The 16,376-nt window shown below is 42.2% G+C and overlaps 1 protein-coding gene across 3 annotated transcripts in view; it reads right to left on the bottom strand.

Annotated features, from left to right (window-relative positions):
- Positions 1-14,794, bottom strand: part of LOC134353273 (zinc finger protein 665-like) — a 73,462-nt gene extending 58,668 nt beyond the window's left edge. The window contains exons 1-4 of one of the 3 annotated variants that reach the window (XM_063061305.1): positions 14,481-14,794; positions 12,438-12,630; positions 8,740-8,806; positions 4,502-7,056 (exon numbers count right to left, since the gene is read on the bottom strand). In XM_063061305.1, coding sequence (XP_062917375.1) covers positions 5,397-7,034 — 1,638 coding nt within the window. In that variant the 5' untranslated portion in view covers positions 7,035-7,056; positions 8,740-8,806; positions 12,438-12,630; positions 14,481-14,794 and the 3' untranslated portion in view covers positions 4,502-5,396. Of the gene's footprint in view, positions 1-4,501; positions 7,057-8,739; positions 8,807-12,437; positions 12,631-14,480 lie in introns of those variants that run through there. The other 2 variants (XR_010019570.1, XM_063061304.1) reach the window with 2 other exon arrangements.
- Positions 14,795-16,376: the final 1,582 nt, after the last annotated feature.

Below are 16,376 nucleotides of genomic sequence, written 5' to 3' on the forward strand. Positions count from 1 at the left end.
TTCCCAGTCTCACTTTAAAGTTATGCCCTATGATATTTGACACTTTTACATTGGGGTGGTGGGGGGGAAGATTCCGACTGTTTCCTTATAATTCCATGTAATCTTCTTCCATCAGTTTATCAGTATTTTTTCGAGAAGTACAGCATCAAAACAGGCCCTTCAGCCCAGCTAGTCTATGACATTTAAACTGCCTACTTCCAACGACCTGCACCTTGACGATAGCCCTCCCGTTCCCCACTATCAATATACCTATCCAAACTTCTCTTAAACATTGAAATAGAGGTCACATGGACCACTTGTGCTCACAGCTCCTTCCACACTCTTCCAATCCTCTGAGTGAAGAAATTTCCCCCATGTTCCCCTTAAACTTTTCACCTTTCAGCATTAAGCTATGGCCTCTGGTCATAGTACCACTTAACCTTATTTCTCAGATTAAAACTTAACTAAAAAAAAAAGCTCCCTGATGCTTTGGTTGTTAATCACCTGGACGGATGTGTTAGTAGATTAAATACATATGTGGAGTGATCACATTTAAATGCTAACTGAGGGTTCAAAGAGAGGTGAGGCACTGTGATATCCTGCCTGATGAGATCCGCAGTCCGCCTAAAATTTTCTGGCGAGAGGTTAGCAGAAGCAATGTCCTCTGACAATAGAATGTCAAGCAAATCAGTGAACCAATCATTTACTCTCTTGCTTGTTGTGAACAGGATGTTTCAGCGGCCCTCAACCAAATGGTAGTCGGTCTTCTGCTCTCATCGTGTTATACATATTTGCCCGTACGCTACTGTAGTGAACCAGAACAGAATACTTCTCCTTTTCCATGCCAAGGTATAAATGCCTGCCTTGTGGGCAGTTTCCTACCAAGCCCCATGCTCCGCTTGTAAACATCAATCAGCAGACCTGCATCTATGCACTGCATTATAACTGCGGGGCCAAATTCTCATGCTCAGGAAATTCTGATTAACTCTAGTGCCAATGAATACTCAAATCTGCAAGTTCAGGCCCTAAAAGCTTAGCTTTGTTAATCACGTCTATATGGAAACACAGTGGAATATGCCTTTTGCGTCAACTCAAATTTGATCATAAGACAGAGGATCAGAATGTCATTCGGCCCATTGACTCCTCACTGCTTTTCTTCATGTCTGATTTATTATCCCTCTCAACTCCATCCTCCTGCCTTCTCCTCATAACCATTGACATCCTTATTAATCAAGAACCTCAACCTCTGCTTAAATATACCCAGTAACTTGCCTCTACAACTGTCTGCAGTAATGAACTCCACAGATTTACTACTCTCTGGCTAAAGAAATTCCTCATCATCTCTGCTGTCAGGGACCAACCTTCAATTCTGAGGCTGTGCCCTCTGGTGGTAGACTTGCCCACTATAGCAAACATCTTCTGTCTTTTACTGGCAGTTGGCAGTCCAATTAAAGTTGCACTACTGATAGTAAACATCCTCTCAACATCTATATTATCCAGGCCTTTTAGTATTCTATATGTTTCAATGAGATTCTACCCCTTTATTGTTCTAAACTCCAGTGAGTACAGGACCAGAGTCATCGAATGCTCCCCATATGTTAGTTCCTTCATCCCCAGAATCATTCTCGTGAAATTCCTCTGGACCCTCTCCAATACCAGCATATCCTTTGTTAGGTTAGATGCCCAAACTGCTTACAATACTCTGTGGTCTAACCAACATCTTATAAAGCCTCAGCATTACATCCTTGCTTTGATGCTCCAGTGCTCTTGAAATGAATGCTAACATTGCATTTGCCTTCCTTACCACCGAGTTAACTTTTAGGGAACTCTGCAAGGAGACTCAGAGGTCCCTTTGCACCTTTGATTGCTGAATCTTTTTTCACCATTTAAAAAACAGTCTATGCTTTTATTCTTTCTACCAAAGTGCATGACCATACAATTCCATCTACCATTTATTTTCCCATTCTCCTAATCTATCTTAAGTTGTTTTGCAGATTCCCTGCTTCCTCAACACTACCTGCCCCTCTGCCTATCTTTAGAGTCAAACTAGGCCACAAAGTTATCAATTCTGTCATCCAAGTTACTGCCATACAATGTGAAAGAAGCGGTCCCACACCAACCACAACGCAACACCAGTAGTACCAGCAGCAAACTAGAAAAAAAACCAACTTATTCTCATCCTTTGCTCCTGTCAGTCAGCTAGCCAATCTTCTATCCATGCTAGTATCCTTCCTGTAATACCATGAGCTGTTACCTGTTTTCAGCTGCCTCGTGCAGCACTTTGTCAAAGACCTTCTGAAAATCCAATTAAACAACATCCACTTTCTTTACTTTGTCTAGCCAACCTTTTTTTCCCGCAAAAACAATTTCAATAGATTTGTCTGGCAAGATTTCCTCTTCAGAAACCATGCAGACTTTGGCCTATTTTATCATGTGTCTCTAAGTACTGCGAAACTTCATCCTTAATAATAGATTGCAACATCTTCCCAACCACTGAGGTCTCACTCATTAGCCTATAATTTACTTTCTTCTGTCTCTCTCCCTTCTTGAAGAGTGGAATGACATTTCCAAGTTTGCAGTCCTCTGGAAAAATGCAGAATCCATTGGTTCTTGAAATGCCTTCACGATCTCTTCACGACCTCTTCCAGAACTCTGATGCTTGTGACCATCTAGTTCATGTGACTTATCTATCCTCAGACCTTTCATTTTCCCAAGCAGTTTCTCCCTAGTAATGGCAACTTTACTCACCTCTGCCCCTGATACTTTTGAACTTTCAGCATACTGTTTGTAACTTCCACAGTGAAAACTGTTGCAAATTACTTATTCAGTTCTTCCGCCATTTCCTTGTCCCCCCATTACTACCTCTCCAGTGTCATTTTCCAGCAGTGTCATATCTACTCTTGCCTCTCTTTTACACTTTATATATCTGAAGAAACATTTGGTATCTTTTTTAATATTATTGGATAGCTTAACTTCATATTCCATCCTTTCCTCCTTTTTGACATGTTTAGTTGCTTTCTGTTGGTTTTCAAAAGTTTCCCAATCCTCTAACTTCCCACTAATTTTTGTTCTATTATATGCCCTCTCTTTGGCTTTTATGTTGGCTTTGACCTCCTGTCAGCCATAGTTGTGCCATCCTGCCTTTAGAATAAAGTATAAAGTATAGAATACCTCCTCTCCCTTGCAATGTATCTATCCTGCATCTTCCAATTTACTCCCAGAAACTCCAGCCATTGCTGCTGTGCCATCATCCCTGCTACTGTTTCCTTCCAATTAATTTTGGCCAGCCCATCTCTCATGATTCTGTAATTCCCAGTTATTGACACAAATTTCATAAACTAAACCTCACAGATGATGACAACGATCTCCTCCTCGCTCATATAAATAAACTTCATAGTGACTTCTCTCTATCCCTGATACTTAGTACCCTACTGATTAACATAAATCAAACCACACAAACCTGACAGACTGCAAGTCTTTCGGGGTCATCCTATCCAGGTAGGGTAACACTTCACCTGCATGACTGTTGGGGTCATCTACTGCAGACATCCCACCCTGCAAAATCTCATTTCAGGGACGTAGCTCCATCAATTTGCAGGAGACTCCCGGAACTTCCGGGAGAGGTGGGATGTCTGCTACTCTATCTGATGCTCTCAGTGCAGGATCCTCTACATTGGTGACATCGATGTAGATTGCAGGATGGCTGTAAGAAACTTCTTTGCTCCATCTGCAACAGGCAAAATTTTCTGGTGGCCAACCATTTTAATTCCACTCCCCCTTCTCATTCGGACATGTTTTTCAATAGCCTCCTCTACTGCCATGATGAGGCCACTCGAAAGTTGGATAGACAACAACTATTTGGGTAGCCTCCAACCTGATGGCATGAACATTGATTTATCTAATGTACAGTAATTTCTGACCCCTTGCCTTCTTGGATCCCCTTTTTCCCCCTTCCCTTTTCCTCACCTGCCTATTACCTTTTCACCTCTCTCTGGTACCCCTCCTCCTTCCCCTTTTCCCCATGGTCCACTCTCATCAGATTCCTTCCTCAGCCCTTTACCTATCCATATATCATCTCCCAGTTCTCACTTCATCCACCACCAAGCTTCCCGCTCGCCTCGCATCACCTGTAGCTGCCAGCGTGTACCTATCCTCCCTCACCTTCTTATTCTGGCTTTTTCCTTCCTTTCCAGTCCTCCAGAGGGGTCTCAGCACAAAATGTTAACTGTTTATTCCTTTCCATAGATTTTGTCTGGTTTGTTGAGATCCCCCAGCATTTTGTTTCTGTGATCTGGCAAGACCCCATTACCAAGAAGATTTCTGTCACATAAATGGACATTTATAATTCTCTAAAAGAACTGTCATTATATTCAGAATTTTGGTTGAGTGATTAATGTGGGAAAGATTAATGGGAGAAAGGCAGGTGTCAACAGAAACAAATGTTAATGAACAAGATGTATATGGATTAGCTCCAGATATAAACAGAATTCAGTTTTGTACATTAAAACTCCAATAATGCACTGGTGTTGAATGCACTAGCAAAGTTTACTAGACTTTTGGATTTCTTTCCCATTGTCTCACATTTATTTTGCACTTTTTTAAAAAGGAACATCTGTTACACATAATAAATTTTCCAGTGAACTCTGTGAGTTTAAAGAGAGCAGGACACACAGCCCAGTGAGTTTCAGCTTGTATTTCAGAGAGTGAGGACAGGGTGTACAGCCAGGACTGGTGACTGCAATCTTTATACACTTCATCCTTTCTTGGTCCCAGCTCCAGCTGTACACTCGGATTATACTCTGGACCCCAGATTGATTTTAGGAGTTCTGCAAATGTGGATTACACTCTGTAGCCTAGTTCGAGCTACACACCCAGATTATACGGTGGATCCCAGTTCTGGCTTGAGCTCTGAGTCAAAGCTCATTGCAATCTTAACCCCCGCTCAGTGATCCCGATCCCAAATACAAACCCAAGCCATGCTGGCCCTTCACCTTCACCTAACAAGTGCTGACCCGACACCCAGTGGATAGCAATGACTTAGCATCCAGGTTAGTTATAGAGTAATACAACACAGGAACAGGCCCTTCGACCCAACTCATCAATGCCAACCAAGATGTCGAAACATCGGATACAAGATTATCATAACTTTACTGCAGTCACCTGTGAGTTTTTTAGTAGCTCAACAATTCAAATATTGAGAGAATTCTCTACCAACTGTGGAATTTTTAATGGCCTCTTCCAAGGGCAAGTACATTGGTGTTTTACAAATCACTTGCTTTTACAACAAATTTCACAGCCCAAACACTAAAAGCTACCGTATCAGATTGAATAAGCTAGTGTTTAGTGAAATGAAGTAAATCTCTGTCGACACATGGATTAGGTGTATCAGTTCTCTTCAGTGTGAAGAAACTGGTACCTCATATGCTTGGATCATCTACTGAATCCTTTCCTACACAAAGAGGAAACCATCTCTCACCAGTATGAAGACGTTTATGTTCAGTGAGATGAGAACTGCAAGTGAATCCCTTTCCACAGTCTGAGCAGGTGAACGGCCACTCTCCTGTATGTGTGAGTTGGTGTCTCAGTAGGGTTGATGACTGCGTGAATCCCTTCCCACACACTGAGCAAGTAAATCGCCTCTCTCCAGTGTGAGTGAGCTGGTGTCTTAGCAGATATGATGAAAGGGTGAATTTCTTTCCACACACAGAGCAGGCGAATGGCCTTTCCAAAGTGTGAGTACGTTGGTGTCTCAGCAAATCGCTTCTGTGTTTAAAGCTTTTCTCACAGTCAAAGCATTTAAAAGGTCTCTGATCAGTGTGAACAAGCTGATGTCTCAGCAGGTGGGAAGACAGGATGTATCCCTTCCCACAGACAGAGCATGTAAACGGTCTCTCCCCAGTGTGCACACATTGATGGACATTAAGGTTGGTTGAACATCTGAATTTTTTCCCACACAGTGTGCATTTGAAGGGTTTTTCTCCAGTGTGGATTCGCTGATGCTTCAACAGGTCGGCTGACAAAGTGAATCCCTTTCCACACACAGAGCAAACGAATGGCCTCTCTCCACTGTGAATGAGTTGGTGTCTTAGCAGTGTGGATGACAGGGTGAATCCTTTTCCACACACTGGGCAGGTAAATGGCCTCTCTCCAGCATAGGCACGATGCCATACCAGCAAATCGTTCCTGTTGCCGTCAGTAAACTGAAATGGATCCTGATTGCTATGAACAAACTGGTGAGTGGTGAGCTGAAGGGAACGCCTGAAACCTTTCCCACCTGCCCTGGTACACTGGTGTGCCAGTTGGCTGGATGGTCGAGTGAATCCCTTCCCACATCGAGAGCAGGTGAATGGCCTTTCTAGGGCATGAGTGCGTTGATGTTTCAGCAGTTCTTGTTTGCTTTTAAAGCTCTTCACACAGTCAAAGCATTTAAAGGGTCTCTTATCAGTGTGAACAAGTTGGTGTGCAGTGAGGTTGGATGAAGAAGTGAATCCCTTACCACACTCAGAACATGTGAAGGGTCTCTCTCCACTGTGAGTGTGCTGGTGTTTCAGCAGATCACTGCTGTTTTTAAAATCCTTTTTACATAGAGAACATTTAAAAGGTCTCAAATTGGTGTGAATAAGTTGGTGTGTTTGTAGGTTGGATGAAGAACTGAATCCCTTCTCACACACGGAGCAGGTAAATGGTCTCTCTCCAGTATGAGTCTGTCGGTGTTTCAACAGATGAGCCCTGCTTTTAAAGCTCTTCTTACATTCGGAGCATTTGAAAGGTCTTGCATCAGTGTGAACGAGTTGGTGCGTCTGTAGGTTGGATGAAGAAGTGAAGCCTTTCCCACATATCGAACAGGTGTATGGCCTCTCCCCAGTGTGAACTCGGTGGTGCCTCAGCAGCATGTAAGATCGGGTAAAACCCTTCCCACATAAAGAACATCTATACTGTTTCTTCCCAGTCTGAATGGTGTTTTTCGCTTCTGTGTTTAGTGACCGGTGTTCAGTGGTGAATGAACTGACCAACTCATTCAGGTTTTGACCCGATGTTTGGGTTAAGCTTCCCATCGGCAGATCTTTTCCTAGTAACCTGTGAAACGAATTCAAAATGATAAAGTACATGAGAGAGGACAAAAGAACAAAAGCAATCAACTTCAGTGAATCTAAGTGATCTGGAGTAGTGGCCGCCAACCGGTCGATCTTTGAGACTTTCCCAGTAGATCCCGAAAAAAATCAAAAATAAATACACAAATACTGTTGTAATGTGAGCATTATAAAAATAAGTAATACTAATTAGGATAATGGTAATATAGCAATACTTTTGCTACTGAAAGCTGTTTGAAAAGAGAGATTGTTTCCGGGTTGCGCGGTTTTCGTTCATTCTTTCTGCCCAGTGTGCATGTGTGTAGCTGCCCCGCCATGCACCACATTTTCAGCGTAGCTTGTGCTGCATCAAAGTGACCAATTAGATTAGATAAGAGTACAGACTGTCACAAATATCAATATACCGCATTCGCTCGTGATATCCTGATAGCATGGCAGAGGCTCCACGAAAGAAGGCAAAAACGTACAAATTCCATCCAGAATGGGAAGAGGAATTTCTATTTACCTTGGTGAAAGACAAGTGTGTATGTATGTTGTGCCACCAAACACAAGCACTGACTAAAAGAGGGAATCTGGAGTGGCACCACAACACCAACCACCAGAAATATAAAGACACCTACCCCCCAAAGAGTGCAATTCGTTCCAGGAAAGTTGAGGAGCTGAGATCTGGGTTGAAAGCCCAGCAATCGTTTCTCACAAACATGCTGCTCAAAATAAGGCTGTTATTGAAGCATCATTTCGTGTAAGTCACCTTTTGGCTAAACACAAGAAGCCTTTTTACAGATGGCGATTTATTCATTGGCCATTACTGCAGAGACTGTTTTTAATGACTTTAAAAACAAAAACTGCATCACAACCGCAATACATAATATACCACTTAGCCCTGCAACAGTGACAAGGAGGGTAGAGTCACTGTCAGAGTTCGTGGATCGACTTGTCACTCTGTGAATATTATTCACTACAGTTCGATGAATACCTGGATGAAATGCAAACAGCTCAGCTTGTTGTATTTGTCAGAATGGCTTTCCAGGATTTTACAAGAAAGGAGGACTTCCCCACTCTTTTGCAATTAAAGGAGAGAATGAGAGGTGAGGATATTTACAACGAGTTTAAAAAATCTGTGAAAATGACATCCCCATTCATAAACTGGTGGCAATTACAACTGATGGGGCCCCAGCAATGTGCGGTGTGTGCGTTGGTTTTATAGCACTGAAAGTCAGTACCTACTTCGGGTCAACTTATCAATGTGAAGTTGCATTTTCACAGATGAAAATTATTAAATCTAAGTACAGGAGCTGTCTTACTGACCAGACTGTCTCAGACTGGCTGTAGTTATGAGCCAAATTTCAGGGAACTAGCAGAAAGTATTCAGCCCCAGTCATCACACTGAGTGCAATGGCCAATTTTTATTCATTTATTTTTCGTGTTAAAATAAAATTAAATAATGAAACATAGAATTAAAGGTGTGAAGTATTGTAATATTCTTAAAGAGAGGCAGCTATGACCTATTTCCTATGCTAGTTACAGTGTTTTCTTGTTTGAATTAATTTGAAATTTTGACAAATGTATTTTGTGTAATTCAAATACAATTCGCCCAAATAAAAGGCCTCAAATTGGAAGTACAATCCGAGCTGTGTTCTCTCTAAACGATTTAGTAGGTAGATCTTACCTTTCACTCAGGTCGAGGTAAGGGATCTTGGGCTTAAAAAGATTGGTGAACACGAATCTAGAGGATCCTAGGGGGAGAAAAAAATAACCCTGAAATGCTGCTTCAACTTTGTGATTCAGGAAAGAAACCCAAACCTGGTCTGGAGCTATGCAAGGGTCACAGACAGCAGAATGAAAGGGGGTGGAGGTCAAGGACTTTGTACATTTAACGAAGTCTTGACACGAAGTTACATAACTTGCAGCCTCCAGCGTCTCGAAAAAGGCAGAAGGTGCAGCAAAATACTGACATGCTGCTGGAGTGAACAGCTGTAACTGCTTACCCAGCAGCAATGCACAGGGACTTGTGCAGAGCACCCTGGTTAACTTGCAGGTTGAGTCGGTGGTGAGGAAGGTAAATGCCATGTCAGCATTCATTTCAAGAGGTCTAGAATACAAGAGCAAGGATGTGATGCTGAGGTTTTGTAAGGCACTGGTGAGGCCTCACACTGAGTATTGTGAACAGTTTTGGGCTTCTCATCTTAGAAAAGACGGGCTGGCATTGGAGAGGGCCCAGAGGAGGTTCACAAGGATGATTCCAGGGATGCAGGGATGAAAGGGTTATCATATGAGGAAGGTTTGATGGTTCTGGGTCTGCACTCACTGGAATTCAGAAGGTTTTGGTGGGGGGGGATGGAAATCTCATTGAAACCTTTTAAATATTGAAAGGCCTAGACAGCAGATGCGGAAAGGATGTTTCCCATGGTGGGATAGTCTAGGACAAGAGGGCACAGCCTCAGAATAGAGGGGCGTCCTTTCAAAACAGAGACGCGGAGAGATTTCTTTAGCCAAAGGGTGGTGAATTTGTGGAATTTGTTGCCACATGCAGCTCTGGAGGCCAGATCGTTGGGTGTATTTAAGACAGATTTTTGATCAGCCAGGGAGATAGCTGTAGTAAGCAAAAGGTTGTGATTGTGGGAGATTTTAATTTTCCACACATAGACTGGGAAGCCCATACTGTAAAAAGGCTGGCTGTAAAATATGTGCAGGCTAGTTTTTTGCAGCAATACATAGAGGTACCAACTAGAGAAGGGGCAGTGTTGGATCTCCTGTTAGGGAATGAGACAGGGCAGGTGACAGAGGTATGTGTTGGGGAGCACTTCGGGTCCAGTGATCACAATGCCATTAGTTTCAATATAATTATGGAGAAGGACAGGTCTGGACCCAGGGTTGAGATTTTTGATTGGAGAAAGACTAACTTTGAGGAGATGCGAAAGAATTTAGAAGGAGTGGATTGGGACAATTTGTTTTATGGGAAGGATGTAATAAAGAAATGGAGGTCATTTAAAGGTGAAATTTTGAGGGTACAGAATCTTTATGTTCCTGTTAGGTTGAAGGGAAAGGTTAAAAGTTTGAGAGAGCCATGGTTTTCAAGGGATATTGGAAACTTGGTTAGGAAAAAGAGAGATATCTACAATAAATACAGGCAGCATGGAATAAATGAGGTGCTCGAAGAATATAAGGAATTTAAAAAGAATCTTCAGAAAAAAATTAGAAAAGCAAAAAGAAGATATGAGGCTGCTCTGGCAAGTAAGGTGAAAATAAATCCAAAGGGTTTCTACAGTTCTATTAATAGCAAAAGGATAGTGAGGGATAAAATTGGTCCCTTAGAGAATCTGAGTGGACAGCTATGTGTGGAGCCAAAAGAGATGGGGGAGATTTTGAACAATTTCTTTTCTTTGGTATTCACTAAGGAGAAGGATATTGAATTGTGTAAAGTAAGGGAAACAGGTAGGAAAGGTATGGAAACTATGATGATTAAAGAAGAGGAAGTACTGGCGCTTTTAAGGAATATAAAAGTGGATAAGTCTCTGGGTCCTGGCAGGATATTCCCTAGGACCATGAGGGAAGTTAGTGTAGAAATAGCAGGGGCTCTGACAGAAATAGTTCAAATGTCATTAGAAATGGGGGTGGTGCCGGAGGATTGGGGATTTGCTCATGTTGTTCCATTTCATACAAAATGGTTTTAAGAGTTAAACTAGCAATTATTGGCCTATGTGTTTGACGTCAGTTGTGGGTAAATTGATGGAAAGTATTCTTAGAGATGGTATATATAATTATCTGGATAGACAGGGTCTGATTAGGAACAGTCAACATGGATTTGTGCGTGGAAGGTCATGTTTGACAAATCTTATTGAATTTTTTGAAGACGTTACTAGGAAAGTTGAGGAGGGTAAAGCGGTGGATGTTGTCTATATGGACTTCAGTAAGGCCTTTGACAAGGTTCCACACGGAAGGTTAGTTAGGAAGGTTCAATCTTTAGGTATTAATATTTAAGTAGTAAAATAGATTCAGCAGTGGCTGGATGGGAGATGCCAGAGAGTAGTGGTGGATAACTGTCTGTCAGATTGGAGGCCAGAGACTAGTGGTGTACCTCAGGGATCTGTACTGGGTCCAATGTTGTTTGTCGTATATATTAACGATCTGGATGATGGGGTGGTAAATTGGATTAGTAAGTATGCAGATGATACTAAGATAGGTGGTGTTGTGGATAATGAAGTGGGTTTTCAAAGCTTGCAGAGAGATTTAGGTCAGTTAGAAAAGTGGACTGAAAGATGGCAGATGGAGTTTAATGCTGATAAATGTGAGGTGCTACATTTTGGTAGGACTAGTCAAAATAGGCCATACATGGTAAATGGTAGGGCATTGAAGAATGCAGTAGAACAGAGGGATATAGGAATAATGGTGCATAGTTCCCTGAAGGTGGAATCTCATGTGGATAGGGTGGTGATGAAAGCTTTTGCTGGCCTTTATAAATCAGAGCACTGAGTATAGGAGTTGGGATGTAATGTTAAAATTGTACGAGGCATTGGTAAGGCCAAATTTGGAGTATTGTGTACAGTTCTGGTCACTGAATTATAGGAAAGATGTCAACAAAAATAGAGAGAGTACAGAGAAGATTTACTAGAATGTTACCTGAGTTTCAGCACCTAAGTTACAGAGAAAGGTGAAACAATTTGGGTCTTTATTCTTTGGAGCATAGAAGGCTGGTGGGGGGGTGGGGTGTTTGATAGAGGTATTTGAAATTATGAGGGGGATAGATAGAGTTGACGTGGATAGGCTTTTTCCATTGAGAGTAGGGAAGATTCAAACAAGAGGACATGAGTTGAGAGTTAGGGGGCAAAAGTTTAGGTGTAACATGAGGGGAAACATCTTTACTCAGAGAGTGGTAGCTGTGTGGAACGAGCTTCCAGCAGAAGTGGTAGAGGCAGGTTTGATATTGTTATTTAAAGTAAAATTGGATAGCTATATAGACAGGAATGGAGGGTTATGGGCTGAGTGCAGGTCAGTGGGACGAGGTGAGAGTAAGCATTTGGCATGGACTAGAAGGGACGAGATGACCTGTTTCCATGCTGTAATTGTTATATGGTTAAGGCATCAAAGGTTACAGAGAGAAGGCCAGGAACTAGGGTTGAGGAGGAGGAAAAAAAAGGATCAGCCATGATTGAATGGTGCAGCAGCCTCAATGGGGCAGATGGCCTAATTCTGTTCCTATGTCTTATGTATATTCAAGATACCTTCTCCACGTGGAGAACTGCAGTTCAAAGTGGCAATCAGTACACTTGTGAATGGAGTGATTGCCAGCTCCATGCATCTGAACAAGACACCCTTCCCGTCAACAGCAACAATGCAGATGAGCTCTACTTGAAGAATGTGACTCACCATCTCCTTCGTATCATTGACACTAAAGGGTGATCTCACCATTGCTCATATCAGATTCACATTGACTAACTTGGTCAGGCAACTCAGGCTCCAGCAGCACAATGCATTGTAAAGCTCACTCTCCCTTTGTCCTCTGGGTTCTGCTCGCTTCCTGTTGGTCCCAGACAGTCATTCAACACTTGGTGGCATTATGCTGCAGAATGAGGGAGGAAGAAAGGAAATAATATGAACTGGTAAAAAAAAAGTGAAATGTAATTGAATTTATACTTAAAAGCATTTAAAATAAAGCTGTTGTAATTATTTTTTTTGTACCTGTGGAATGACAGTGACATCTGGCTATCTGGCTATGCAGAGAAGTTTTATTTTATTTAGAGATACAGCACCGTAGCAGACCCTTTCGGCTCATGAGTCTGCACTGCCCAATTACACCCATGTAACCAATTAACCTTTAGGATGTGGGAGCAAACTGGAGCACCAAGAGAGAACCAATATGGTCATGTGGAGAACGTACAGACTCCTTACAGCCAAAAGCCATGACATTGGTGCTCCAGTAACATTACACTGACAACTACTATTCTCAAGTCACCTTCTCATGATGCCTGTTAGCCTAACAAAATGAGGTATAGTGATGAGGACCAAGATATAGTCAAGGGAGGTAGAGGAGTGCTTGCAAGACTGCTTTGTCAATGGACAGGACAATATTCAAGGATCCAACTTCGAATCTGTATGAATACACCACTGTTGTCACTGACTTCATCAGCACCTGTGTCACTGGGAGGCACCCATTTTAATTCCACTTCCCATTCCAATATGTCAATCCATGGCCTTCTCCACTGTCGTGAACAGGCTGCACTCAGGTTGGAGGAACAACACCTCACATTCCATCTGGGTAGCCTCCAACCTAATGGCATGAACATTGATTCCTCAAACTTCTGGTAGTGGCCCAACACCCTCCACCCCCCCGCTCTCTCCTTCAGCAGTCCCCATCCCCTTTTCCTTCTCTCACCTTACCTGCCAACCGCCTCCCTCTGGTGCTCCTCCCCACATTTCTTTCCTCCATGGCCTTCTATCCTCGTCTATCAGACTTCCCCTTCTCCAACTCTACATCTCTTTCACCAGTCAACTTCCCAGCTATCGACTTCATCTCACCCTTCCCCCGTTTCGCCTATCACTTTGCGTTTCTCTCTCCCCTCCCCCACTTTTTAAATCTACCCCTCAACTTTTTTTCTCCAGTCCAGTCGAAGAGTTTCAGACAAAAACATCGACTGTACTTGTTTCCATAGATGTTGCCTGGCCTGCTGAGTTCCTCCAGCATTTTGAGTGTGTTGTTTGGATTTCCCGCAACTGCAGATTTCTCTTGTGAGAGATTCAGTTGTTGTTCAGGCCAGGCATCATAATGGGGAAGAAATGTGACCTAAGCGACTTTGTGAAATGATTGTTGGTGCCAGATAGGGCAGTTTGAGTATCTCAGCAACTGTTTTGTTGCACCGGCAATTCTACTGCATGTTTTGATGTAAATGTGATCAATAAATCTGAGCCTGCAAGTATTTATAAAATGTCACATCTTTCAAAACTGCCTCATTCTCATTTCTTCTAGAATTATAGCTATTGCCTTAATAAAATATTCTTCTGTTCAAGAATCAATGATCACAAATTCTACGCCATTTCCCTCGTTCCAATTGTTAGAGTAAATTCTCCACCAAGTCGTTACACTGTAATTTCTGCCTTTAACTTTCTGAACGTTTCAAGGAAGCTTAAAACCTCTCGTAACAGCACTTCATTCTTTCCATTAGACATACTTTCAGCATGGAGTTAAATCGTTCAGAAATATCAACAACAGAAGATTTTGCATTTCACATTTGCAGTCACCAAAAATTCTTCCACAAAATGTCCGAGTAAGTACCTAGCTTCTATTTGTATTTCCTGCACATCTATTTTTGATCTTCACTGAACATTTTAACGAGCTTTGCCCACTATCACTGTTGAGCCCACCCACCACATCGAGCTTCTATCTGTATCTTAAAACTTAGTGGTATCTCTCACCTTTTTCCAGCTCTGGTGAGAAGCCGAAGATCGGAAACCTGCCTTCAGTCAATCCGGCTGGGTAACTCAAAGCCCATGTCAGAAGTACGCGTGCGCAAATTCACGCCGTGCCACTGTAGGCCGGTCTTCCCTTCTCCTACCACCACTTTAAACTTCGCGGGATTCAGAGTTCATCAAGGTGCAACTTCCCCGGGCTAATCTTGAAACCTCTCAGTAAAACACGTGGCTTGAATGAGACTTTGACTGAAAGCGGCTCATCAATTGTGGTAACGGCTCACCGTGTGTTGGAGGTCTGAGGAACAACAGTGCGCATGCGTAGCCATCTTGGGCACGGTTTGAAATCATGTGGACGGAGAAGCGGAAGTATGAAGCATATTGTAAATACGGAATGAAGTTGGGTCGCAGAGCTGATCAGGAGAAGCGAATCAGTGAATGTTTCAGGGCGAAGACCCCGTTGTAATAACAGGAAAGGACACAAAATCAGCTTGTGAAGGCATGAAGACGGTGGGGGTGGGGTAATGACTCACGGTAAAACCGGAGGTGACCAGCTGTTTACGTGCTGATCTTGTCAATGAATGAATGGGAACGGTTAAAGTGGGAGCAGAGATGAGCAAAAATGGAAGGTCTGAAAATGCAGGGAAGGAGGACATACCCAGCAGCCTGACCTTCTAGTCATGTTCTCCACTTCCAGAGAGAAATAAAACACAAACTACGTCAATATCATGGATGGATGACTGATACAAGCAGATAAATCAAATTGTCTGAAGTTGTAGAATTAAACATTCATAAATTCATGGTGATTAATAATTATACAGCACTGAAACAGGCCCTTTCGCCCAACTTGTTCATACTGACCAAATGCCAACCTGTGCTCAATTGTTTTGCAAATTTGCAATCTCATTCTGTGTCTTGTGTATTTTAATCTTCTGGACCAGTCCATCATATTACACATTGTCGAAGGCCTTGCTAAAGTGCATATAGGCATCACCCACATTGCCTTTTACAATCCCCTTGGTCACTTCCTCAAAATACTCAAACTTGTGTGACGGCATCTCTCACAAACAATGTCGCACTGACCCACCCTAATCAGTTATTACCTTTACAAATGCAAATAAATCCTATCTTTCAGAATCTTGTACCATAACTTTCCTACTATAGTTCTTTGTTGTTTTTTTAGCATCTTGGTTTATTCTTGCAGCCCGTCAAAAATAAACACACATCAACCTTCTTACAGTCTTCTAGTAAATCACTTGCTGCTAAGAATGAAACAAAAATCTCTGGCAGGACACCAATAACCACAATAATTTCCACACTGTCCTATGGTACAGTTGGTTAGTCTTTTGAGATTTATCCAGCTTTATGTGTCACAAGTACACCAACACTTGCTCCTTCATAATATCGATATATTTCAAAGTATCACTGTTCTCATCCTGTATTCAATAGCTTCCAGGTCCTTTATTGTAAACAGAGTCAAAAAAGTATTCCATTAATGTCTTATTCACCCACTGTAGGTGCCCTAAACACCAGTGGTGTAACAGGCTGAAATTAACTAACTCACTTGCTGCGGGTACACAACTTGTCCAGACTCTGGAAGACTGCAGAGAGGAAGTGATTGTGACAGCAGGTTCAGAGGCTGTTATCTACTCGAGACAGTTTAGATCTAGAACATGATTACCATTCATTGACAAAACAGTGGTGTTCAATTCAATTTGTTGTATTTGATTAAAATTAGTGGGCAGTAAAATCATAGATTAGATTTGTACCAGCTATACAAATCGAGATTCCATTTCTGAGATCTGTCCAGAAAACAACCTTTCCATAGGTCATAAATATACAATTTCAATAAGGATTGATTAACATGAGCACATAGTTACTGTCTTCTCTGTGACCATAAAA

This window comes from Mobula hypostoma, chromosome 10 (assembly GCF_963921235.1).
Source record: "Mobula hypostoma chromosome 10, sMobHyp1.1, whole genome shotgun sequence".
Classification (NCBI taxonomy): Eukaryota; Metazoa; Chordata; class Chondrichthyes; order Myliobatiformes; family Myliobatidae; genus Mobula; species Mobula hypostoma.